Source organism: Physeter macrocephalus, chromosome 16 (genome assembly GCF_002837175.3).
Source record: "Physeter macrocephalus isolate SW-GA chromosome 16, ASM283717v5, whole genome shotgun sequence".
Taxonomy (NCBI): Eukaryota; Metazoa; Chordata; class Mammalia; order Artiodactyla; family Physeteridae; genus Physeter; species Physeter macrocephalus.
In genome coordinates this window covers 94,852,414-94,879,674 of record NC_041229.1, presented here as the reverse complement: position 1 = coordinate 94,879,674, position 27,261 = coordinate 94,852,414, and the positions used below count along the sequence as shown (strand labels likewise).

At 41.3% G+C, this 27,261-nt stretch overlaps 1 protein-coding gene across 3 annotated transcripts in view; it reads right to left on the bottom strand.

Moving 5' to 3' along the window:
- ALKBH3 (alkB homolog 3, alpha-ketoglutarate dependent dioxygenase) overlaps window positions 1–21,288 on the bottom strand; it is a 37,321-nt gene extending 16,033 nt beyond the window's left edge. For 2 of the 3 annotated variants that reach the window (XM_024133399.3, XM_024133400.2), the window contains exons 1-8: window positions 21,167–21,288; window positions 19,392–19,540; window positions 19,109–19,212; window positions 18,258–18,292; window positions 15,514–15,561; window positions 12,935–13,038; window positions 11,231–11,319; window positions 3,792–4,001 (exon numbers count right to left, since the gene is read on the bottom strand). In XM_024133399.3, coding sequence (XP_023989167.1) covers window positions 3,792–4,001; window positions 11,231–11,319; window positions 12,935–13,038; window positions 15,514–15,561; window positions 18,258–18,292; window positions 19,109–19,212; window positions 19,392–19,470 — 669 coding nt within the window. In that variant the 5' untranslated portion in view covers window positions 19,471–19,540; window positions 21,167–21,288. Of the gene's footprint in view, window positions 1–3,791; window positions 4,002–11,230; window positions 11,320–12,934; window positions 13,039–15,513; window positions 15,562–18,257; window positions 18,293–19,108; window positions 19,213–19,391; window positions 19,541–20,959 lie in introns of all 3 variants that reach the window. The other variant, XM_007126407.4, reaches the window with a different exon arrangement.
- Window positions 21,289–27,261: the final 5,973 nt, after the last annotated feature.

Sequence of the window (27,261 nt, the reverse complement as noted above, 5' to 3'; positions counted from 1 at the left end):
CTGGGCCCGTGAGCCATGGCCGCTGAGCCTGCGCGTCCGGAGCCTGTGCTCCGCAACGGGAGTGGCCACAACAGAGGGAGGCCCCGCATACCACAAAAAAAAAAAAAAAAAAAAAAAAAGGGATGGGGTGAATGGAAGAGCAAGTCTACTATGCCCCCAAGTATCTTATTATCATTAAAGGAAGTGGTAATTGACTCTAAAATCAAAATGAATGAGCAGGAGTTGACAAACTTGGACTAGAGGACGGTGAAACGCCCCCGCATCCCACAAAAAAAAAAAAAAAAAAAAAAAAGGGATGGGGTGAATGGAAGAGCAAGTCTACTATGCCCCCAAGTATCTTATTATCATTAAAGGAAGTGGTAATTGACTCTAAAATCAAAATGAATGAGCAGGAGTTGACAAACTTGGACTAGAGGACGGTGAAACGAGGATCAGCATCTTGGAGGAGTGAATGTTTAATCCTAGGGGTGACGCATGCATGAAGCTGCCTGAGCCAACTGCATGAATCAGAGGGGCACTGATGCTTAGGAAACAAAGATCTCCTTACCATCTCAGCACAGCGAGAAATTGTTAGGAATGCAATGCGTGGAACTGGGGCAGCTTTCAGAAGATCAGCAGCTACAGAGAACTACTACTTAAGGTGCCAGACTGCAAAACAAACAGCTGCTGCAGGGGTGGAGGAGTTTGAATGTTAAAAAAAATTTTTAAAAAAAGGCTAATTCTCTTTGAAAGTGGCCCCAAACAGATGCTTTTCTGTCTCAAAACTGCATACTTGAATGAAGTACAGGCAATCTCACGATTCCTCTATGTCAGCTTCAGGCGAGAAACTTTGACTTAAGTCAAGCAGGTATTACCTTCTTCTCCTCTGATAGTTTAAAACTAACTGGATTTTGAAAGAGATGCCCTCCCACAACCTCTAGCACACTCCAAATGTCTTGATGACAGACATGAAAATTACAATCTATAGTGGCATAGCGAGACAGGTTCCTAGGAGCTACAGAAAGTCAAGACTCCTACAAATTCCACACAGAAGACTAATTTATACTTTCTATTTTATGCTTTTACTTTGAGTTGTACAATAATGAATCATGAGCCATGTTCTCAAAGCTATCACCACAGTTGAGAAAGAAAAGTAGACTGATTTGCAATAAACTTTTCCTTTCAATCCTTCAGAAAAGGGATCATTATCCTGTGATAAAGATGATGTACTCTAAGATACATTTCCAAGGATGTCAACTCAAAGAAAGGCTTCTGCACTTTAAGTTTAGCTAGATTTGTGGAGCCCAAGATTTTTAAAATCTGTTGAAGAAACTTGAAGAAATCCTTCCAAAAGTTTAAACCTGGGTTTTGATTATCCAAGAATGGACTTTATGGGTTCTGGAGGGAAAAAGTAATTTTTAAACTGTATTCACTAATGCATGATTATAATTTCCCCATCTTAAACAAAAGCCAGATTTGAAGGAATACACAACTGCATCAAATTCAATCATAGTTAAGACTATGCTGGAAGCCAAAACTTATTAGAGTCAGTAACCTGACATACTGACACATTTATATTTCTTCCCAAATCTGTTTCCTCAGCCAACTTTGTTTCAGACAAATTTTCTTACTTATCAGATCTGTATTTTCATCAAATCAGCTACCATAGTTATAGTGCAGATTCCCCTGCTAATAGTGGACAATTAAAGGGACTTAACCACATTTTCAGTGTTTCATGGCCTGTGCTTTCACTCATGTTCACCAAAATAGACTCTAAGAAGCCTTGAGAAGACAATGTTTCAGTAAGTATGGTCAGTCTCCCTCTTACACAGAGATTTTTTTCCAAATGGTTGCCCTCAGAAACAATGCTAAGTGGTAGTTACATTTTCCATCCACACACGAACCTATAACATAACTGAATTATATTACCAAGAAATAGCTCTTGATCACCATGAATACGTTTTTATATGAGAAAATGAAGACCTTCAGCTGCCTAGAGGGGAAAAGGAACAGCGGTATTCTGGGCACCAGAATAATCGTTGGAAACTGCTGGTACAGCAAAATTAATTATCCAGAAAGCATGCTTTGGGAATTTTTAAGCTTAAAATCTATAAACAGGCCAAAAGTGTTTTTAAAAAGGGATGATGGTGGTGGTGGTGAATGTACGTGTACAGAGAAGCAGTAACTGAATACTTAAATACTTGGCAACAAAGAAAATAACAGCAAAGACTCGGACACTCAGATTACACCAAAGATTATATTGGACACACTACAGCTTGTTTTCCAATCAGAAAGCTGGACGGATAACTCTGGGAGGGGGGCAGAGCACTAGCACGGGCCAGATCAGAAGCTCCAGGAGGGGAAAGATGACTTCACCTTACTTATCCATTGCTATAGCCCCAGCTCCCAGGACCATGCCTGGCAAAAAGTTTGTGTTCTATATGCCTGGCTTGAGAAGAGGGTCTGAACTTTAAAATGAGACACGTGGTGTTTCTCCACTATTCATACAACAGGAGACTTATTAAGGGCGGGATGAATTCTTTACATGTGTGAACTTGGGATTTAACTGAGTGGAAGCCTACATATGAAAGCATAACCATACGTTGCTTCTCAGGTGGTAATCCCTGGTACGTGAGAAGGCTGACTGCCAATGAAACCGTGAAGGCTATTCAAAGTGCTCAGGGAGCAAGTTGACTCAGTAAGTCACTGGCAACTGACAATCCCCCACTAACACAGACTAAAGTTTCTGTGCAAACAATAGCAAAGAAAACCCAGTCAACAGAAAATATACCAATGAAAGGTGCTTAATGGCATAAATGCAAAACAACACAATATGCTTCAAAATTCCATGCTTGGAAACCCAAATACATGTCAGAAAAACAGCCCAAAGAAGTATATATGATGCAGAACAGACACAAGCACTGACTGCCTGATAATTATGTGGTCTGGATTAGGTCATACTCAAAACACAGCCTTGTAGGCCTTCCACACTGACTGGGTCTGGTTTAATGTTATAAACAAAATGACTGGGAACCTTGGTTAGAAAAAAACCACAAATCCTGGAAATAAGATAATTTGGTAGAGATTTGCTCTTTTCTTAGAGTTTCTACTATCCTTCTATCTACTTTAGTCCTAAAGTTCTATACTTTTTGATTTAAAAACACTAACAGCCCTCGTATCCCTCAAATGTCTTGTAATATAGGTAAGAGCTGGGCTGGACAACTCAAGTTATTCTACAGTTTAGCCATTGCTTGTCTGATAATCTGGCTTGAATTTCCTCTCTGAAAGAGTTACAGAGCCATCTGGATTTCAGGAACAGGCTAAGAAGGCAATGAGGATGCATGTGATGCTCTCTCACAAAAGAGACACTGCCATGAAGAACACTTACTTAAAATTTCAGGGGTCTCTTCCTTGAGACTTCCTTCTTTGCCTCCTTGCCCCCACTAACTTGAACCTTGCCTTTATAAGCCCTCCTTCCTAGCATTTATCATAATTCCAATTACTTGAGTAATTAGTAGTATCTGTATACCCCAGTTTCCATGTGGACAGGGACCATGTCTGTCCTTTCCACCAATGCAAATAAGCCTCTAGCACCTGGCACGCGGCAGGCAGTTTCTGTTGCATAAGTAAATGAACGACTGGCTTCTTTGAAGTCAAAAGTTAACTGTGGGGTAAGCAATCAGTTGAAAATGTTTCATCAACAAAACGCATACTCCAATCCCCTAAACCTGAAAATAGGAGCCTTTTAGAGCTCAGTTTTTTTCACAGAATATTAGATGGCAGGAGGAACATAAAATAAATAGACTACTCACTGGTGGGGGCTTCTTTCTCATCTCAAACATGCGTGTGGCACCAAAACTGAGTGAAGCAATGACGGGGCACCTCCCCAACGAAGGTTCGTCATCACTATGCCAGTCCACGCTGTCCTTCTCATTTCGGTAGAGATTGCAGAGCAAGGAGTTGAAGGTGTGGCCGGTGTTCTCTTCAATTTGGTTCTTCAGCATGAGCAGCACAGGATGCCACTGCAATCAACAGGCCAAGAAAAGGGGCAGAGACAGTTCACGTAAGACACAAGGTGGCAGCCACGTGGAAAACCAGGAAGTGCAAAATCAGTCATGTTATAAACAGGGATGAAATAAGCAAACTACCGGAAACGTAATAAACATAAGGCTAGAAGAGTAGTTTAATTCTCTCCTGTTATTTCTATTTTGAAGCAAGCTGACCTCTACACTTTTATTAAGGTACTAAATTTGGTATAGAATGTCATGAAGACCAGGCCTATCCACCCATCTCATCCTTTCCATGTTAAATATATGATGCTCGCAGAAAAGCAACTGTCAATACACTCAGGGAAGTCACCTCAGTAAGTCACTGAGGTAGCGTGTGGAGCAGTAAGCCTGGTTTGTCACCACAGCTGACGGGCCACCAAGAGTTAGCAGATGCAGACTGAAGTCTGAGGAGTGAGACAACTCTCCTGCTGGGTGGCCCTCTGTTCCATTCCTATTTTATCATGAATGGCAGAACTGCTCTTTAAAAAAGATATTTTATATTTCCAGAGTGGCAAACTTCCTAAAAACAGAACCTAGAGGGGAAAAACATTCTACAGAATGGAATCATAACATGGCTGTGCACTACAGAAGATTTAAACAGAGTCCACAGCCCTGCCTCCTGAGCACCAAGTTCACCTCTGTTTATATGCGGAGCTCAGCATCTTGCCACACATACTTTAGGAAGCTATGACCCCTAAGCTTAGGTTGTAGTTGGGGGACACAATCAGCACACCTCATACTGGTTCTTGTTAGAACTCTACGTCCTGCCTCCGGGAAACCTCAAGTGCTTTACAGAGCTTCCTGGAGAACCTGAGTTCTCACACCACTGGCAAAGATTATTGAAGTGGGAATTCCCTGGAGGTCCAGTGGTTAGGACTCTGTGCTTTCACTGCTGAGGGCCCAAGTTCAATCCCTGGCCGGGAAACTAAGATCCCGCAAGCCATGAGGCACGGCCAAAAAAAAAAAATTATTGAGGGCCCCAAAGAACTTCAGTATGCATGGGTTATAGCTATAAATAGTTACCAAATTAAAACTAAAAAAAATTTTAATTTTTGCTTAATTCATTTAAAAAATAACAACCTCATTACACATTAACGTAAGTATTATTTTATGAAAATTAACTATTTTCCAATACATAAAATTGGTGAGAAGAGTGGCACTGTTTTGCAAATCTCTTTAATGTCTGACTTAATAGAAGAGTTGATTCTAATATCTGCTTCTGCATTTAATCTGTTACAATATGTTGTTTCTGTTGAAGCATACAAAGAAAACTGCCTTCACACAGGTATGTAGTTAGAAAAAGGAAGAATCTTTTATAGCCTTTTCAAATAATTGTAAATATTCTTTGACATTACACCAAAACTCAACTGAACTGATTTCTTAAAGGTTAGATGCAATGGGGAATCTGAAACTATATCAACAAACTTCTCATATTGTTACATCTAAATCCACTGGTCTAGCTTGCACTTTGAATGGATGTTTTAATCTTGCATGATTCTGTAACATCAAGCATTGGTCATTTGGAAAATATTGGCTCACTGAGTTATGCAGACCCTTTTAATACTGACATATTTCATTATACAATATCAAAAAATCAAAAAACCACTGATCTCTTCAGAAAAAGCTAAGTCAAGGGAAGAGGTCAGGCTCAAGGTGGTGGATATGAGTTTTTCCAGAATTCCTAATATTTCCTTGAAACCTCAACTTTTACCATTAGTGACAAATCTTGTCCATTATTTTCCTGGAAGTGACACTTCATTCATTTTTGAGAAAATGTCTGCTGAATACTCAAGTCTGAATAACTAGTTTGTGTGCCAGTTACTCTCCCAAGTAAAATGGTCCATGATAAAAGTAGCTCGTTCAGCTTACAGCTTAAACAATCACACAAGTGTTTTTCCTCAACAAACATCATACTTGGTTTGCAGCAGGAGTGCCTTATGCATACTTTCCATTTCATCAAACAATTAAAAAAGATCAAGACTTAATAAAACTAATAGTGCTTACTGCTTCATCAAGGGACATCCTTAAATGAAATAAGCATTTTTTTTTGGTTTTTGTCTTTACTGGAAGTGCAGGTAGTAAAGAAAACAATGATTACTAGTACAGTTTGGTGGCAGTGTCTTGATTCATGCTAAGGCACCGGCAATTTTATTCACCATTACTTTTGTATCACCAGTGCAAATTCAACACAGTGAAAAATGTCACCTAGTCTTAGCATTACCATAAAAATAACTTTGACCTTGTGGATTCCCAGAAAGAATTTCGTGGACTTCCTCCAGGGATCTACAGACTCTACGTTAAGAACTGCCACTTTAAAGAAGCCCTTCAAGGACTTCCCTGGTGGCACAGTGGTTAAGAATCCGCCTGCCAATGCAGGGGACACGGGTTCGATCCTTGGTCCGGGAGGATCCAACATGCCGTGGAGCAACTAAGCCCGTGTGCCACAACTACTGAGCCTGCGCTCTAAAGCCCGTGTGCCACAACTACTGGGCCTGCGCTCTAGAGCCCGTGTGCCACAACTACTGAGCCTGCGCTCTAGAGCCCATGAGCCACAACTACTGAGCCTGCGCTCTAGAGCCCGTGAGCCACAACTACTGAGCCTGCGCTCTAGAGCCCGTGAGCCACAACTACTGAGCCTGTGCTCTAGAGCCCGTGTGCCACAACTACTGAAGCCCGCATGCCTAGAGCCTGTGCTCTGCAACAAGAGAAGCCACTGCAATGAGAAGCCCGCGCACCACAACGAAGAGCAGCCCCCGCTCGCCACAACTAGAGAAAGCCTGCACACAGCAGCGAAGACCCAACGCAGCCAAAAATATAAATAAATTTTAAAAATAAATAAATAAATAATAAATAAATAAAATAAAAATAAGGAACCCCTTCAAAGTCCACGTTCTATGTTTGAAAGCAAAGAAATGGATGTTCAGCAAAGGAAAGGAAACATCCTTTTTTGGATGTTCAGCAAAGGAACATCCAAAAAAGGATGTTCAGCATAATGTCATTATAAGGTATATCCCGTGACTATTGTCAGGTAAAACTTCCAGGGAGCATATGTGGAAATCACTCAGCTTCCCTGTCACATGGAAATCATGGTAAAAGCTGGCATTCCTTGTCATGGATATTAGCATTACCTTCTAAGCAGAGGATTCTATTTATTTATTTTATTGAAGTAACACTGGTTTATAACATTATATAAGTTTAATGTGTACAACGTTGTATGGGTTGGCCAAAAAGTTCATCCGGGTTCTTCCAATATTTCTATTTCTGTATACCATACTGCGTGCTCACCACCAAAAATTTAGTTTCCATCCATCTCCATACAGTTGATCTCCTTCATCCATTTTGTCCTCCATTCTGCCCCTTCCCCTCTGGTAACCACCACTCTGTTCTTTGTATCTACATGTTTGGTCTGTTCATTTATTAGTATTTTATATTCCACATATGAATGAAATCATATGGTATTTGTCCTTCTCCACCTGACTTATTTAACATAATACCCACAAGGTCCATCCATGGTCTCACAAATGCTAAGAGTTCATCGTTTTTTAAATGGCTGAGTAGTAGTCCATTGTATATATGTGCCACATCTTCTTTATTCATTCATCTGTTGATGGGCACTTAGGTTGTTTCCATATCTTGGCTATTGTGAATAATGCTGTGATGAACACAGGGGTGCACATATCTTTTCAAATTAGTGTTTTCATATTCTTTGTATACATAACCAGAAGTAGGATAGCTGGATCATATGGTAGCTCTACTGTTAATTTTTTGAGGAATCTTCACACTGTTTTCCATAGTGGCTGCACCAATTTAAATTCCCACCAATAGCGTAAGAGTGTTCCCTTTTCTCCATAGCTTTACCAGCACTTGTTATTTCTTGCCTTTTTGATAACAGCCATTCTAGCAGGTATGATGTGATATCTCATTATGGTTTTGATTTGCATTTCCCTAAAATTAGTGATGCTGAGCATCTTTTCATGTTGTCCACTTGTATGTCTTCTTTGGAAAAATGTCTATTCAGCTCCTCTGAGAAGAGGATTTTAAAAAATAAACAGCAATAATAACAGACAAAACTTAGATCAAGAAAACAAATGTTACTAAACTAACATAGGTTAGTTCAAGAGAATAAGTTTCAAAGTAAAATTCCATAATAATGTTAGCAAGCTGTATTTCCTATTTATTTTATGACTTAAGCTTATCTTCATGGCGATAAAGATCAGATGCTAGAATTATACACTTAACAAGAAACCCAAGAATGTAAAGGAGGATGAGAGCTTTTCAGCAATGTGACTGAGAAACTAATTAGCACTTCCCTGACTTGCTTAGGGACTGAGCACTGTGATAACACCAAGTCTGCATTATGTTTCTAAGTGGATATATATTTTTTCTTGGTTATTTTTGGCGGTGAAGGAGAAAAAGAGAAAAAAAGGAAATAATGAACTAGAGGATTAACTTAGACTCTCCAACCAATACTCTATATACAGCTCCCTCAGAAGTGAACGTCTATATTAAAATTCAGAGCCATCTCACTATTCAGTGAATACATTCTATCCTTAAAAGACATTTGATTAAATGAGTATGAGAAAATATGAATCACAAATGTAAAAGGACCTATTCAGTGGATTTCAAGCAGTGTTTTGTAGAGACGTAGGTACCACAGAGATGTCTCTGGGATCACAGCAGGAGAAAGGAGAGGTCAAGCTGGTAGGACTGCCAGTCAGTCGAGATACTCTTTTATTTTCATACATTGGGTTCATACAAGATTTAGTTCGAAAAAAGACTAAAAGGAGTTTAATTACCTATGGTTGAATCTCTTCCTGTGCTATGGGATACTAAACTTGAGGTAACAACAACTTTAAACTAGTACCCCCAACACAGATATACACATTAGGGAATCCCCCCTTAAAAAAAATCTGAGGCATCACTTTTGACTTTGTTCTAGATGGTATACAAACTAAATTTATTAGCAATAAATGCAAAGTTATGAGCCAGCCAAATTCAAATTAAAAAACTCTAGGGCTTCCCTGGTGGCGCAGTGGTTGAGAGTCCGCCTGCCGATGCAGGGGACACGGGTTCATGCCCCGGTCCGGGAAGATCCCACATGGCACGGAGCGGCTGGGCCCGTGAGCCATGGCCGCCGAGCCTGCGCGTCCGGAGCCTGTGCTTCGCAACGGGAGAGGCCACAACAGTGAGAGGCCCGCGTACCGCAAAAAAAAAAAAAAAAAAACCACCTCTAATTTGACAACCTTAATATCCAACAAAAGAGGCTTGCCTGAATAAATATGCTACACATAGATTATGGAATACTATGTACCTATTAATACAATGTTGTAAAAGAATATTTAATGATACTAAAATATGTTAATGATATAATAAAATGAAATGTAGTATATAAATAATTGATTTTATTTTTATAGAAAAATTCTCTACATAGATTTGCCTAAAATAAAGAAAAAAAAGACTGGAACCAAAATATCAAGTGGAACTATTATCCAAAATTTTAATTATTCTTCATACTTATCTGTAGCTTCTAGATTTTCAATAACAGACACATATTACTTACATTATAAGAAAAGGATTGTCATTTAAAAAATTCTTTTGGGGCTTCCCTGGTGGCGCAGTGGTTGAGAATCCGCCTGCCGATGCAGGGGATGAGGGTTCGTGCCCCGGTCTGGGAAGATCCCACATGCCGCAGAGCGGCTGGGCCCGTGAGCCATGGACGCTGAGCCTGCGCGTTCGGAGCCTGTGCTCCACAACGGGAGAGGCCACAACAGTGAGAGGCCCGCATACCGCAAAAAAAAATAAAAATAAAAAATAAAAAATAAATTAAAAAAATAAAAAATTCTTTTGAAGAGTTGTCAAAATGTCTCCAAGCATAAGTGGTCACTCAGCTCAGCAGATCTTTGTGCCTTATGTTTATTCTAAAGCAGTGGTTCTCAACCAAGGTCAATTTTGACCCCTGGCAGATGTCTGGCAATGTCTAGAGCCATTTTTGGTTGTCACGACTGAGTGAGGGGTGCTTCTGGAAGCTCGTGGGCAGAAGTCATGGATATTGCTAAACATCCTACAATGCACAGGATAACCCTAAAAACAAAGAATTATCCAGCTTGAAATGTCAGTAATACTGAGGTTGAGAAATCCTGTTCTAAAAGATTAACTAGAATGAATAAGAACTTCTTCCCCACAGGTTGTTTAATCCTCAGCTTCTCTGCTATGACTGTTGACAAGAAGATAAACTAATTCTGCCAGAAACACGGCCAGCAGTCTATGCTGGATTGGCCTAATTCAATTCTCTTCACGTTTCCAAGTCAACTTCATACAGAGAGGGTCTCAACGCTTCCCTGGATCACATTCTAAATGCAGCTGTAGAAACCAGAGCATACAGCATCTCTTTATGTGAAAAAGCCATGTTCCCTTCAGTCAATATTTTATCCCTGAACATTTTAGTAAAATGGTAGTTTATGATAACAAATTACTAGAAGCTCTAAATGTGTCATATTTCTCTTTATTCCAATGCCATAAGCAAAACTCCGTTTTCTTCAAAGTCTCTTTCAATAAAAACATAATATTATTTGCCAAAGGCAAGATTCCAGGGACTAAACAGAGAGCTGTTTCTTGGCTCTTAATTCCATCATCTGGGCAAGCTTAATTTATATACTAGAATCTCTCTGTCTGTCATGAAAATTTTTAAAAACAAAAGAAGCAGCAGAGACAAGCCAAAGCAATGGTAAGTTAGAAGTATGAGAACTGCATCCACAGAATGCAAAGTCAACAAGAAAAGCACGGATTTTTTCACAAACGGCAAAAGAGCCTGAGAAGTGGGAAGAAACATTCTGACCTCACTGGTCAGTCATAAGGCTTAGACCCCACAGCAAATATGTATCAGGAGGCACACAGAGGGCTACGTCTGGAAAAGCCTGGGGAAGGGGAGATTAGGAAAATAAATGATTCATTTCTCTGAAATCCTTGAGTCTGGTTCTAGTTCACTCTAGTTCCAGTTTTTTTTTTCTCATCCTCTGTCTTTATCTATGGATCAAAAGCCATCAAGGGTGATAAGCCCAAAAACTCAGTGTTTGAACCCAGAGGATTTTTTGAACTAGGAATCACCATGCAGCTCTGCAAGGTATCTTACTGTTATTTTATAGTACTCTACATTTATAGTATACAATCTATAAAACCAAACCAACAACAACACTCCAACATACGTGAGGATTTGGTTCCAAAGTGATTCTTGAATAAGTGTAAGGAAGTTCTCCATACCATGCTGTAAGTCTTGGTTGCTGGTAAGTTACATCTAAGAAAGAAAATACAGGGCCTTTGAAATGGTTTGATGCTATTTAAGGTGTACCTATTGAGTGCCAACACCATGCCTTGCAATGTATAAGAAGCTACGAGAAATACAAAGGAAGAGTAAGGATGGGCCCTGACCCAAGGTTCCACCTTCACAGAGGGCATGGGACTTCAGGAGTAGAATGGTGACAGCTAAAAGGAGGACGACAAGAGAAGGTACACTGGAAGAAACAGTATGGGTGAAGCTCTGAGGTGAGAATGTGTGTGACTTATTTGTGTCAGTGATGACATAAACAAGAGTGAAGGTGACACAGTGCAGAATAGAAGGGTTCAGATTAGGGAGGGTCTAAAATGCAGGATATGGAGTCTGAACCCTTGTAGGTAGGACCTTGTGGCACCAACGTCCATACAAGAAACAAGACAAACTGTTCACCCATGTGCCACCCTTGTGTAAGCCCTTTTGATTCCAAATGAAGAAAAAAGTGCTCTGACCAATCACAGCATGTAGCTAATTTTAGTCAGAAGTTTTTGATGTCCAATTTATTAACAGAGGGAGTTACCCATAGATCTGCTATTTTTCCTACAATTGATTTCAACCACTACAACAATAAAAACAATAATAATAAAAGCAGCTAACATTCACTGAAGGCTTACTATGTAGCAGGTATTCTGTTAAGTACTTATCATGCACTACCTCATTTAATTATCACAACAACCATGTAAGATAGGTATCAATATTATTATTCACTCTATTTTACAGATCAGAAAATCAAGAATCAGAAAATTATTTAACTGTAATTTGTTTAAAATTAACAATTATTTTGAAAGACAGAGCCAGCAATCAAAGCCAAATCCGTCACCAAAAGCCCTGCTGTAGAAACTGCTGGGAGTTAGAAGGCTGCCCTGAAAGAGCTGACTCTCATTCTGACACCTGAGTTACAAAAATGATGCCAATATACTTTGCCTCTTTCTCCACAGAAAATTTAAATTCACTCAATGTGCCAGAAAGGAAATTCTATGCTAGAGCACAGGCGCTCCCCAGTGACCGCCTCTGGTATAGCAGGTACTGTTGCTTGTGGATGACCAGAGGAGCCCGTTCCAAGTCAGGTAATCTCAACAAGCTCAGTAGAATACTACAGATGCTGAAGCTAAAGGAGACTGGACTCTTCTAGTGAAACTAAAATGAGAATAAAAAGCTGATACAAAGGAACACAAAAGTATATATGCCAAATAGAATCAGGAAAAAAAAGCTCTGGAAGTTTCTATGAAGAAAGAGGAAAGCTGGCACCATTTGCAGTAATAAATAGTGAACAAACACAAAAGGAGATAAGCATATCAACCACAGTTCAGTCAAACCAAACTTCCTTTGCTTCCCTGAACTCCCATCTTCTGCCATGTTCTGAGAACCACTTGCTGTTTCTTCTACCAGGAACACTCTTCCCTGTCCCCTTTGACAGGCTAATTCCCACCCATCCTTAGGGCTCCAGTCAGGTTTTGAATCTCTGTTTAAATCTGGCTGTGGTGCAAAGAAGCAACGGTGCAAAGAAACAACGGTGTTGGAATACATTCCGGAAAGGAAGACCAAACATCAACAACTGTGATCTCAGAGATCTACTTACCCTCTCTGATGCCAGTCCTCTGTTTCCAGGGAACATCCTGACAAAGCTGTTCAAATACTGAGTCGGCTTCTTTTAAGTCAACAAAGCCAGGATACAAACACACCCTTGATGCAGAAAGAACAGTTATTAACTAAAGAACACAGAAAAAGATGAGTTAGACTCTAATCATTAGCAGAATAAATTAATCTGGATGATGCTTCCTTTCGTGGAGAGATGAAATCATCTTACCATACCTCCAGAGCTTAATATCACCCAGATCACAATGCTCCAGATGTAAAATAAACCTCTTTCAAGTTAAGACAAATAAAAGAGGCAATGAAGGATAAAGAGGTACATGACAGCTTTCACAGATATGGTTCAAATATTACCCAAGCACTGCTTAGCTGTGAAACCTTGGACAAGTTACTTAACCTCTCTGAACCTTGGTTTTTCTCATCTGTAACACAAAGATGATCTCCACCTTATAGCACCACTGTGAAAAGTAGAATAACTAATAAAATGCTTGGCCCTGTGTTACTTTAACAATTGGTAGTCTTCTAAGACTATGCTAATTGTAGGGAAAGCAATCATTTATAACTATCAAAATAAACATATCCAAATAAGGGTTCTTTCTCTCATTGAATATATACTTATTTCAACAGTGTCAAGCCAGCTCAAAATTGTTTTGGATATCTTTTTTTTTTTCCGCCTTTAAACAGCTTTATTGAGGTACAATTTACATACTGTAAAATTCAACAAAGAATAATGTCTTCAAGGTTTATCCATGTTGTAGCACATTATCAGAACATTTCTTTTTATGGTAGAATAAAATATTTCATTATATAGACATACTGCATTTTATTTATCCATTCACCAACTGATGGACATTTGAGTTGTTTCTACTTTTGCCTATTATGAATGCTGCTATGGACATTCACATGCAAGTCTTTGTGTGGATGTATGTTTTCATTTCTCTTGGGTAAGACACCTAGGAGTGAAGTTGCTGGGTCATATGGTATGTATGCTTAACTTTTTAAGAAACCATCAAGCTTTTTTCTAAAAGGGTTGTACTATTTTACCTTCCCACCAGCAATACAGGAAGGCTCTAATTTTTCCACATCCTCATTTATAATAACACTTTTTATTGTCTTTTTGATTATGGAAATTCTAGTGAATATAAAGTGGTATTTCATTGTGGTTTTGATTTCTATGTCCCTAATATACTATTTCATTTTAACAATGCATTTGGCTTTTTTGGATACCTTTCTTAAGAAATGTTCTGAAAGCCCATGGAACACTCTCTTCAACAGCCTTGTTGGTAGTAAATTTTCACTCTTTAAAGGTACATTTAATTTTTTTTTAACAAGTAATTTATTAATTAATTTTAACCTGTTGTCCAATTTAAAATGTTTGGATCTGGGGCTTCCCTGGTGGCGCAGTGGTTGAGAGTCCACCTGCCGATGCAGGGGACACGGGTTCGTGCCCCGGTCCGGGAAGATCCCACATGCTGTGGAGCAGCTAGGCCCGTGAGCCATGGCCGCTGAGCCTGTGCATCCGGAGCCTGTGCTCCGCGACGGGAGAGGCCACAACAGTGAGAGGCCCGCGTACCGCAAAAAAAAAAAAAAAGAAGTTTGGATCTGAATTATTACTTTTTTCCAGTTTTACTGAGATATAATTGACATACAGCACTGTATAAGTTTACAGTGTACATACAGCCTAATGATTTGGCTTACACATATTGTGAAATGATTTTTTGAAAGAGCCAAAGCTCACCTGAAGCCATACCAGGTTAACACTGAGATGTGACCAAAATAATGCAACTGGTTTTCCTGTGTGACTGTTAAACTTGCTCTAAAAGGGAAGTTCTGAAAAAGGCTGTAACAATAGCAGTGCCAGTGGACTAATTATAGAGGCTTCCAAGTCCAACAGCAACTCTTTCTAAGCAATTCATTTAGATAGATAAATTCTGATTTATTTAAATGTCTCATTATTTTATAGTGACATGCATTAAGGTGATGCTTTCAAAATGTTTTGAAACAATGACTAATGCCTAATATACCCTAAATCATATATGCTTTAATTTTATTGAAATCTACCTTTACATAGCAATATGACATAACTTAATATATACTATATATAATAATGTATGATTAACATAATATGTAATAATATTGGATTGGCCAAAAAGTTCGTTCAGTTTTAAATAAAAATAAAAGACACATTTTCCACTTTCACCAAGAACTTTATTGAACAACGTATTCACTAACCGAACAATTTTTTTGCCAACCCAATACACACAATGTAATCTAACAATAATAATATAATGTAACACAAACAGCACAGAAGTTGAGGCCAGACCCAACTCTAATATTAAATTACTATGTAGCCTAGGAAAAAGTACTCAATCTCCCTGGATGTCATTTTCTCATCTGAAAAACTGGAGAAGTAAGCTACTATACCTGAGAGGCTATGAAAATGTTTTGAAGCTAGTATAAAAGGAGATATTACCACATTAATTACTTTAATCAAGGGGGTAGAATATTTTAAGAGACTATAACTCAGTGATAATTATAGCCCCTTTCTAGTGAGGATTCACTTACCTAGATATGCCTGTGGGTGACAGGCTGATTTCATACACACCCTCTTTACTAAAGAAACAAAGAAAACAAAGACTTGTTAGTGTCAAGTAAAGCAATATACTGCACGTAGCGGAAGGAAGGACTGTCCTTCAGAGTTCACAAAGCCCTAGCTCACCAAAATCACTTCACGATGGAGGTGCACTACGAGGGAAGTACAGCCCCACCTTCGTCTACCACTGAGGTAAGGGGCAACAGTGTGGTAATCATTAATGGCACTGGGACTGGAATCCTGACAAAATCAGGCAAAAACCAGGACAAAATAAATTCTAGTGCTATCCCTTTATATTTCACCCATAATTCAGGCTGATGTGGTACAGGGATCTATCACACAAAGGGGTGGCAAATAGAGTATCCCCTTGGAGACTTTGGAACAGAGATACATTGAACAGAAGCAAGTACAAGGTCCCCATGATCTAGCTCCACCTCCTGACAGTTCCCACAGACGCATCAGCTTCCATGGTAATTACTACTTGGAATCTTCTGAATGCACCACCACGTGTCTAACCCCATGCTTTTCTACATGCTGGCATGCCTCCCCGCCATCTAGCACCCCCAATCCACCACCCCCAGCTTTGGTCCAGTGGAAACTTCTAATTCATCCTTCAAAATCTCAGCTCAGCATCACCTTCGCTAAACCTTTCCTGACCTGTAATCCAGGCACATAATGTTAGCTATCTCATCCTCTGTTACCACACCACATTACCTACAAGTCTACGCTCCCAAGATATTCAGGATTACAACTTATCTGACTACATGTCTATTTCATTTACTAGACTATGGGCTCCTGAAGGGCTGGAATGGGTTACTTTTCTGTTTCCTAGTGCCTGGCACATAATAGATGAGCAGTAAAAAGCTTACTGAACTTAATCAAATGTGCAACAGTACAAATCTGTTACAGATGGGCAGGGTAGTGAGGTCTATAACCCACCATGGTGAGAAAAGTGACCCAGACTGGAGAGGTGCCTCTGTCAAGATAACTGTGTCAGATTCTTCTCACAGAGATAAGTTATAGAGAATAATATAAAGGGACAGTATTTCCATCACCCTTTTCCACATGAGTTAGCAGTTCATGATCTTTGAGCTGGGCTCTTAGGTAGATGTGTGAGCCGCTCTGAGCCAAAATGTAGGCAGAGTTATTATCATAAACATTTAGCACATTTCAAAATGAGTTGCCTATAAAGTTTCCTAGAGTGTGAATATAATATTTCAGTGTGATATATTTTGGGCCACATTTAGAAATGCTCACTTCAAATGTGAGGGACATTTCTGGCTATTAAAAAAAAAAAACTAGGGACTTCCCTAGATTCCCTTCCACTTCCTGGCATGGTGGTCAAGAATCCGCCTGCCAATGCAGGGGACACGGGATCAATCCCTGGTCCTGGAAGATCCCACATGCCGCGGAGCAACTAAGCCCGTGCGCCACAACTACTGAGCCTGCCCTCTAGGGCCTGCGAGCCACAACTACTGAAGCCCACGTGCCTAGAGCCCGTGCTCCGCAACAAGAGAAGCCACTGCAATGAGAAGCCCATGCACCGCAATGAAAAATAGTCCCCATTCACCACAACTACAGAAAGCCCGTGCGCAGCATCGAAGACCCAATGAGGCCAAAAAAAAAAAAAAAAAAATCTAGCATAGCTAACTTCAGATAAACAGAATTAACAAACCCTATGGTCAAGGAGGAATGAGTACTGTCATTTTTTTCTGACTTGGAAATTCACAATTGTCCATTTTTTCAACCTGAATGTCCTATCTGTAAGAGGTTTCATGGTTTTGTTTCTTCTCTTTACCACCAATGGAGGCAGTATCACATTTGTGTTTGCAAAACAAAGACTGTTAGAGCTACCAGACTGGGTCTTAAGTGATTATACAGTCCAAACCCTTAATAGTACAGACAAGGAAACAAAAGTCCAGAGAGATAGCAATAACTTACCTAAGGACTAGGTAAGTTACCATAGCTAACTAAGGGCAAGGCCACAACTACGTACCCTCTTTGAAAATATGATGACATCTGTGTTCGTTTCTAAGATATACAAGTCAATCTGCAAACAGCCACAATTTACCAGCTGTTCATGAGCAATAGCATACACATAATGCTAATTTGCTAAAATAAAAGGATGCTTTCTACTGATAATTTATCTACATCAGATGGAAACTGAGAAGCAGGAAAAGAGGAATCAAAGCATCTTTCATCATTTTGGAAAAGACTATTTTAGACACGGATCACTATAAGAGAAATGTTTACTATCATTTAATTGCTCTGGAAGAGTTATGTGGTTTTAAGAAATGAACTGTAAGAGCATCTAGATTTCTAGCAGTTTTCATAAGCATTGCTCGTAAAATGATACTTACAGATTTTTCAAAGAGCCGTGTTTCAATGACTGAGGAAAAAATCCCTCTCTGTCTTTAACTAGGAGATGTTTTAACTACTATCTGCAGACATATTAGTGAAATAGGGTCTGGAAATCTACACCAGAGCCAGAGTTTAATGTACAGATATCTGGTTGCATTTTCCACACCATCAGCAAATTCAGAAAGGCTTCTCAGAAGACCAAGTTTAAAGACATCTGAGACAGAAATATCCCAGCCTAAAATTTAGACACATTGGCCATTATCTTTTCCAGATGGAAAAACCAGGGGGAGGGAAAGATCCTGGACTCTCCCTTTCACTGTGGGCAATAGTTACAGGAGGGCAGCAATTTACTTACTCGATCACTCGTGGCTCTGGGGCTCTGCGTACCACCTGCAAGGAAACAGCCAGGTCTGATTTCTGAATGATTCCTAATCCTCAGGGAGGCTTACTTGCAGGATTACTGTATCCTCTCATTTCTAGTCAAAATAAATCAGGTTTAAAACTCTCCCTTTTTTATTCTAAGCTCTCACTATCCCACCAGAAACTCTTGTCTCTATTCTTCTTAGAACTACTTCACAGTTACTAGTGGGCAGTAAAAGATGACAAAATTAGAATTAATACATTTTCCTAGCAGTCAGCAGCTCTGGAAAAACCATCTTTCCAAGGGATTTTTAAAAATAGAAGATATACTAGGAAATAAGGAGTTTTAATATTACTTATACAATCATTACTACAGCAAGATGCCTGATTTTTAGCTCTTTTTTCCCATGTTATTGAAAAGTGACTCTTCACCCTTTCTTACATTCTTCCCAGTGGGAGAAAAAGCTAAAAAGATTAAGCATTGTAGTAGCTGAAATTTCAATCCAATTCCAGAGATATGTGCTATACTAGCAATTTTTAGGACTGTTAGAACTTAGATAACTAATGCAAGCTCTAGTCATGGTATAACCTCTAACCTCTAGTCATGGTACACCTCCTTGCCCAAAAAAATGGGAACTATATATGCCTACAAATTGGGGGAAGACCACAAAGAATCCTCAGACATACTAAGAAACTGATACTCCAGATTTCATTATTATTATAATACTTTCAACTCTCTTTTTATTAGTGAGTTTATTCTGTCACTATTTATTTGAGTGTCTACTATGTGACTGTTGCTTTTATAAATAAATCTTTGTTACTGTTGAAGAAGAAACAAGAATTTACCTCCTGGGGTTCTTTGAACACAAACTGTCTGTCAGACAGACGATGCTCCATGTTCATCCAGGTTTGACCAGGTCCCTGTTGGAGATGCTTCTCAGCAGTGGGAGCTGAAGCAAAAGAGAGAAGAGACTCAAACCTTAACATCAACTGAAATGGGAGTCCACCATAAACCAAAGGGATATATATGTATAATAGGATGACACTTGTCCAGACACACACACACACACACACACACACACACACACACACACACACACACACACACGAGATCCCCACAGGTTCTTGCCTGGCTGAGCAATGGCCTGGCTCTTAGCAGGGCCAGCCCAGGCTCCCTGCACTCGGGCTCGCCGTCTTTTGTCTTCCATGTTGACCAAGAAGGCTTCTGCTCTCAGCTTTCAGAAGATTTCATTCCTGATTCAAACTACACAATAGTATCTGTTTAAAAAAAAAAAGATGTTTTAGTTGGGGTTGTGAGAGCTTGGACTATCAAGAGGTAATTATAATCCTTTCAAGCAGACGAGATGGTTCAATAGCAATCAGAGCTTCTACATGAAATCAACTTCTGACATCACAACATCTCAGTCAAGGAGCCTACTAAGTCACTTGGGGATGCTGCTTTTAATGCTTATCTTTTGCAATGTTTATCACAGTACTTTCACTTCATTCGCAAGAAGGTAGATGTTAAGAAATTCTAAAACCAGGACCTATCAAAAACCACATTACTCTTATTAGTCCCCCAAGAGCAGAACACAGAGAAACTGTAATACTCCACCTCTGAACATTCAGAAATAGGCTAAGACACAGTTTCCCAGGGCATTGCCATATTCCATTATCACAGGCTGCATCAAACTTCCATGGAAGCTTGTTAAAAACACCTATGGCCTGTCTCAGGATGTGATGTAGGATGGATACAAGTTTTTGTCTTTATAACAAGCATTGTAGGAGATGATGATAAACAGGTATGTAAGGCCCACAAAGTTAAGTGGCTCACCCAGTGTCACTCAGGAAATCAACAGTAGGTAGACTAACGTTCAAATTTTATTACGTTCCAGTCTTCAGCTAAGTAAAAAATCCACCTCGTAATGGCCAGTAATACTGACATTTTTGCCAATAAAAGTCTAGCCCACAGCAAATACAGGAGCATGCACAGCTACAAAAAAACAAAAACGGGAAGGGGGCGGAGTGTTCCAACCCTATAATCCATTTCCATCTCAAATCTCAAAGGTAACAGGCTCATTTTATAGCTTATTTAGCCTAAAGATTCCCAGCCCCACCTCCAGACCTTCTGATTCAGTAGAATAAAGCTGGTCCTCGGAATCTGAGCGTCTAACAAATTCCCCCAAGTGATAAGTCTGTAAGTCTTCTTATTTAATAGATGGGGAGAGGACAGAGGCTGCCATCTGCCCAAAAAGTTAACGGCAGAACCAAATACCAACTCTCCAGTCTCACATGATTTGCTTGCATCTGCAAGCCCTCATGTGACATTTTCTCTCAAGTGAGGCCTTAAAACCTTAACACAACAATTAGCTATCGTTCTTGCTGTGTTCACAGGGGAGCGGTGTGTTATTATTATATGCACAGTACGGCTGTTGAAAATACAGATTCCAGAACCCCATCCCAGACCTACTGAATTTGCAGTCCCAGACACTGTTAACTAACCCCACCTTCCATGCTGAGATTCTTTACTCGAATTAAGTGTGAGAATCCTGCTGCAGTGCAAACAGCAAGGGCTCTGGCGCCAGCCAAAAGACTCGCTTTGAACCCAGATCTGACACTTCCCAGCTGCATGGCCTGAGGCAAACGACTTCACATTTCTGAGCCTGTTTCTTCCTCTGTAAACAGAAGAACCAATACCTCTCTCACGGTCCAAGTGCGGGTTAAGCGATCCTCGAAGGTAAGAGAGCCTAGTCCTCTCAATAAGGGTTAGCAACTTTCTCTATTTTAGACCCTTCTTTCCTGGGAGGCCCTGGACGAGGTCCCGGAGGTCGCTCGGGAAGGGACCTCAGGGCGGTCCCCACACTCGCAGCCCCGGGCACCCAGCGATAGGCCTGGAGGCCGCACCTGCCGGCGGAGACGGGCGCAGAGGTTCAAAGCCGCTCGTCCTAAAGCAAACCCCGCTGCCCCGGGCCTGCTCCACCGCCCGCGGTCCGGGGAACCTTGAGCGCCGGGCACCGACTGCAGCCGCGGCGTCAGGCACTTCCTCTGACGTCACGTGCCGCTGCCAAGGCCGCCGCTTCCGGCGCCACCTCCTGGAATCCGGGCGGCTCAGCGTTCCCCGCGCCAGGAGGGCCGACTCGCTGAAGGTGTAGATGGTAGGGCCGGGGTTCGAGGGGAGCAGAGATTGAGCGTGCGGTTTTGCCCCGTGAGGGGCCGGGATATGGCGAAGGTGGGAATGAAGACGTATTAACTAGGCCGAAGTCCCTCTGGACATTCCCCGCACACCCCAAACTAGAGACGTCCAAGAGCCCGCTTCTTTGGTCTGTGCGGAAAGAGCGACTGAGACCCAGCGGGCCTGGCAGAAGGGCGAAGGCGTTGGGGAACCTGGTCCTGATGTACTGAGCAAAAGGATTTTACTTTTATCCCGAAAGCCATTCAGAGTCTAAGATGCACCTCCATTGTGTTGCCACTGCAGCCTGTGCATACCTCGATCATAGCACTTAGACCAGGGCATGGGACCACGCCTTATTTGTTATGGCTCTACAGTGCTAACAAATTTTGCGTGAGAGAAGAGACCTGGGTTTCCGTCTATACACCATCATTTACTAGGTGTATAATCTAGGTCGAGTACCCTGCTTCTTTATAAAATGGGCACAGCTTCTGTTGGGAGGATTAAATGAGATAATATATTTAAAGAATTTAGCACAATGCCTGGAACGCAATAGAAACTCAGTAAATGTTAAGAGTGTCTTCAACCCATCTGAGTTCTTGAGAAACATCTTTAAAGTGGCCATGGTAAATCATGTACCTTACAGTGTGAAAATAGCAAAACTAGCACTAAATTAACTATGTCTGTGCAAGTTATTCTGTGAAAGTCTTTAAAATAAACCTTGTATTATATAGTGCTTACCTGCAAGAAGCTCAGTATACCCCATCAACGACCCTATGTTGTTGCTACTATCAACTAATAATTTGTCAGTGTCTGCTTCTGGTTCAGGAACCTTGTCTGTATCTTCCAAAGGATGTCATTTCTTTTTTTGTGTGTGGTACGCGGGCCTCTCACTGTTGTGGCCTCTCCCATTGCGGAGCACAGGCTCCGGACACGCAGGCTCAGCGGCCATGGCTCACGGGCCCAGCCGCTCCGCGGCATGTGGGATCTTCCCGGACCGGGGCACGAACCCGTGTCCCCTGCATCGGCAGGCGGATTCTCAACCACTGCGCCACCAGGGAAGCCCCATTTCTTTCTTTTCAATGATTATGGTTTTGGAACGGGAACAAAGAAGTCCTGGATTGTCCTCCAAGTAGAACATTTCTTAAAAATCAATCCATGGTCTGCTTGCACCCAAAATAACTGCATCACCTTTAACAGTTTTAACAGTCACCTGTATTTTTACCAAGTGCCCAAGGTGATTCTGATGCACACAATGTTTGAAAACCTTTGGGAGGCATGTAGGGTGAAAAATTGTTCCGGTTTTTCTGGGACTGAGGGGTTTCCCAGGATGCAGGACTTTAAGTGCTAAAGCTGGAACGGCCCTGGGCAAACTGAGATGGTTGGTCACCCTAGATACATGTGAGTATATAGTTTTCAAAAGATGTTCTTGATGGGTGTTGGCATCCTGGGTTTCCTCATTTCTATTTGCAGTATTTGTGTTTTTGTTAGGGGGTGGTAGCAGAGACCATGGGAGAGACAATGAAGGTGGGGTGCGTTACCAGTCACCAGCCTACTGATTCTCAGCCCCAGCCCCATACTTCTCTGCTCTGCTTGCAATACTGGAACATTTCTCTCTTGCCATTTGGCTCGGTGTTAAGCTTCATCAGTAGAGGATGCTGGAGGGACATTAGAGGAAGAAGGAGCTCTTTCCCCTCACTCCAGAGTGCTTCTCTCAGCTGACTCTGCAGTGCATGGTGGCCTGCTGTGATTGGCACCTCTGTGTGCTGAATTAGTTGAATTTACAGCCTTGTTAACATCTCTTGTGAAGTTAAGACATCATCTGGGAAGGAATGGGATCCCAAAACTTGAAATAGGGAACATCTGCTTGGACCCAGGTGAAATTGACCATTTTGAACATCCAAGTCACCCTGAGCCTCCCTTGGCAGTGGAAGCAGCTTGCCCTCCTGTGTCTGAGGAGACTGGCCATCCTTTGCTTGAAAACCCTGTGAAACCCTCACCTGGAGCAGATGACTTAAAAAGTACAGCACAGGTCTGTGCTTCCTGATGGGTGGGAGTGCTTCCAGATTTGTGCCTTCCTTCGTGTTCTGCCTCGACATAGAGGTAGGTAGTGGCTGCTCCCTATATCTGCTGTTTCTGTATATCAGAGTTTTCTTTTTTCCCTTGTAGGTAATACCCTATCATGGTTACTCAGTTTTTTTTTTTCCTTGTTCAAATTACCATATGGTTTCTGTCTCCTGTTTAAGTCGTGTTACAGTGTGATTGTGATAGCAGGGATGGGAGCAATGGGTAGCAAGTGGCTGGCTCCAGGGCAGGCCTTCAACTGTAGGTAGTGGGGTTGCCTCTGATTTGGACCCTTATTATCTCTGGCCCTTTACTCTTGCACTACCTTCTTGATTCTCTTCACCTGAGACAACCCTCCTGAAGTCCCAGTAGGCACAAATCTGGAAGCTGAAACCAGCGTTTCTCAGCATGTAGTCAGAAGACCATCTGCACTGGAGTCCGTAGGGGATGCTTGTAAATATGAAGATTCCAGGCCCCCCGGTAGGTCTGGGGCAGGGCCCAGCAATTTGCATTTTTAACAGTGCCTTGTTTCATTTTGCAAGAAGCTTCAAGAGTTCTCTGTACCTTTTCCAGCTGCCTGCTTTATTCAGGTGGTTACTTTTCCACCCAACAGTTATCTCATCCCCTGGATGGCAAAACTGATAGATACTTTACATGGGGGTAGCTCTTAGAAATGATTCTGGGTGAGGCACACAACGTAGCCTGTTTTCAGTTGCTGATTTTCACACCAGACTCTTGCCAAACATTCAATCACCTGCTGCTGAATTCCTGAGAAAATCCAATCCAAGGCAAATAACCGCCATCATGCTAATAGTTCTCAGTGAAGTTTTCACAGAGAAATTCCCAGTTCACGTCTCAACTGCCAAAGGCTTAGCATTTCCTGGCTTGAGGGAGGAGGGTGTTTGCGTGGAGGTTTTCAAGTCTCTGTCAACTTTAAACATTGTTGAGGGAGAAAGGATGCTTCCCCAGACTCCAGACAGGAACTCCTCCTGTTCAGTGCCCAGCATGATTGCAGGTGCTGCCAGAGATAAAATCTACCATTGAACCATAGTGTAAATAATATGAGGTACAATTAAAGAACAGTATAATTGGATGTGAAATTGTGGAGAGCAGACAAAAATCCAGGACAGGAGAGACCACTAGAGGTTATGGGCATCAGTGAAGACCTTTATGGCAAACAGGGAGTTATTTCAAGGTTTTAAAGTATGTAGCATTCATATGGCTCAAAGATGTTCTGATAGTTACATTACCCCTGAAAAGAGTAAGCTACATTTCCACGTCCTTGTGTTTCTAAATAGTAGCAAGTAATATTATTAGTTAACATTTCTTGAGAGCTTCTTGCATGCCAGGTGCTGCTCCAATTACTTACATGCCTACGCTAATGTAATTTTTAGAGCAACCTTGTGTTGTAGGTAATATAAATATTAGTTCCATTTACAAAGGAGAAAACTGAACCACTATGCTTCATGGTGGCCACCATGCCACTACTCTACAAATACATGGCAGAATGAAAGCCAAATTAAGAAAGGCAGGACTATTCCTGGAATGATACGTGGAGCCATTTCCTGGGACCTCATAGCTGGTTTCTTTCAGTGACTTCAAAAGTGAAGGGCTGGTAGCAATATAATCCAGCAGACCCTGGGTTATAGGTCGTTCTTAATGGCTTTATCTAGATGGCTTAGCAGATTCCGCTTTAGAGTTACCCAGTCCTCAGAGCTGTGTGAACTATATTATTTTAAGTGTATGAACTGTGTCTCAGCCTCACTACTTCCTTGGTGGGTGACTTCAGAAAAGTTACTAAAGCCCTCCCAAACTTAGTTTTCCTCATCTGTTGGACTGTGTGAAGATTCGCTCATACATTCACTGATATACACATTTAATCAACTAATAATGAGTACTGACTGTAGCTAGCACTGTGCTAGATGCTGGGGACAAAGTTTTGATCAAGACAGACCTGGTTCCTGCCCTCATGGAGGTTATAGTCTAGCAGGGAAGGTAGACATTTAAAAAACAGATATTACAGGTGTGGTATTTTATATGAGACTCTATCTTGGGTGACCTAAACTAGTGGAGTAATATCTCCATTGTATGTTGAGTCCTAGGTTGGTTGGGAGTTCTGATTTGGATCTAATTCAGATGGTGGGTTAGCAGCTGGTGGGTGGCTCTTCTAGACTACCCTTAGCTCCATGTGGTCTCTCATCCTTGAACAAGCTCACCAGGCATGTTCTAATAGTGGTGTCAGGGGAGGTGTGTGCAAACACACAAGACCTCTCCAGGCCTAGGCTTGTAAGTGGTACAGAACCACTTCTTCATTTATTGGCCAAAGCAAGCCAGCTTAGTTTCAAGGAGTGGGGAAATAGACTTCACCTGTTGATTGGAGGAGTTGTAAAGTCACATTGCAAAGGGTATGGATACTGGGAGGAGTAGAGTATTGAAGCCATTTTTGCAATCATTCTACCACACTACTTGATAGGGAGTATTTGAGAAACAGTTCCTGTAGGAATAGAGAGTGAGGGAAAGAGTTGTGGGTTTTTTTTGTTTTTTGGGGTTTTTTTTGCGGTACGCGGGCCTCTCATTGTTGTGGCCTCTCCTGCCGCGGAGCACAGGCTCCGGACGCGCAGGCTCAGCGGCCATGGCTCACGGGCCCAGCCGCTCCGCGGCACGCGGGATCCTCCCGGACCGGGGCACGAACCCGTGTCCCCTGCATTGGCAGGCGGACTCTCAACCACTGCGCCACCGGGGAAGCCCAGGCATCGGCAGGCGGACTCTCAACCACTGCGCCACCGGGGAAGCCCAGGGAAAGAGTTTTTTGAGATGAGGTAGAAAAGAGGCAGATCATGCAGGCCTTGAGAGGCATAATAAACATTAAATGTTAATTTATATATGGCATGAAGTATATGATTAACATTAAATACTCGCCCTTTCTCCCTTACTTTCCATCTCATAGGATACTTTGAAATGGTTGTCAAATCCATTTGTTTTAAAAAGGTGAAAGATTTATGTATCTAAAGAGAAACCAGAATATTGGTCCATTTGTTCTTAGGTGTGTCCAAAGGCAGGGATTGTTTTCTTTCAAGTGATTAGGATGCTGGTCAGAAAATAGTCAACAAAAACTTATTACTGAATAAATTAAAAGTACCTGAAATTATTAAGTTAGCGATTAGTGGACTAAGTCCCCTAATGCCTTAGGAATAAATTATCCACTTTGTAGAAGCAAATCCATTATGTAAAGAGGCATAAAAGCTAAATTGATGTGCCTAGGTTGTCTTTTGCCCGGAAAGAACCAAAGACAACATAGCTGTTAAATAGAGTATTCATCTGAGGTTCCACTTACAGCTTTTCCATAGGTTGTGTAGTGCTTGGCAACCACCATTGGTTTGTCCACTTGTCAAATGCAGCCAACAACCTGCATCAGGGTGGGTGCATGAATAAAAAAACATAGTAAGCCTAAATCATTCCTATGCATGGAATAACACTCTGGATAAACGGGGCACGTTAAAAGTGGCCTTATAGCTTTCATACTTCTAGTACCACTTGCTGGGCAGAAACCACATTTATAAGGTGAGTCTGAAAGGATTATTCCAGGTCTTGCACCATTGTGCTCTCAGGGGCAGAACAGTGGCTTTGCAGAGATGAGCTAGTCAATAGTACACAAGGTAGGAGAATCTGACTCCATGTAGTGAAAGCACATAGAGCTTCCATTTTTAGAAATTAGGTTGGAGATCCTGAGGGGTATCTGGTATAAAACACCTACAAATAAAAGAGA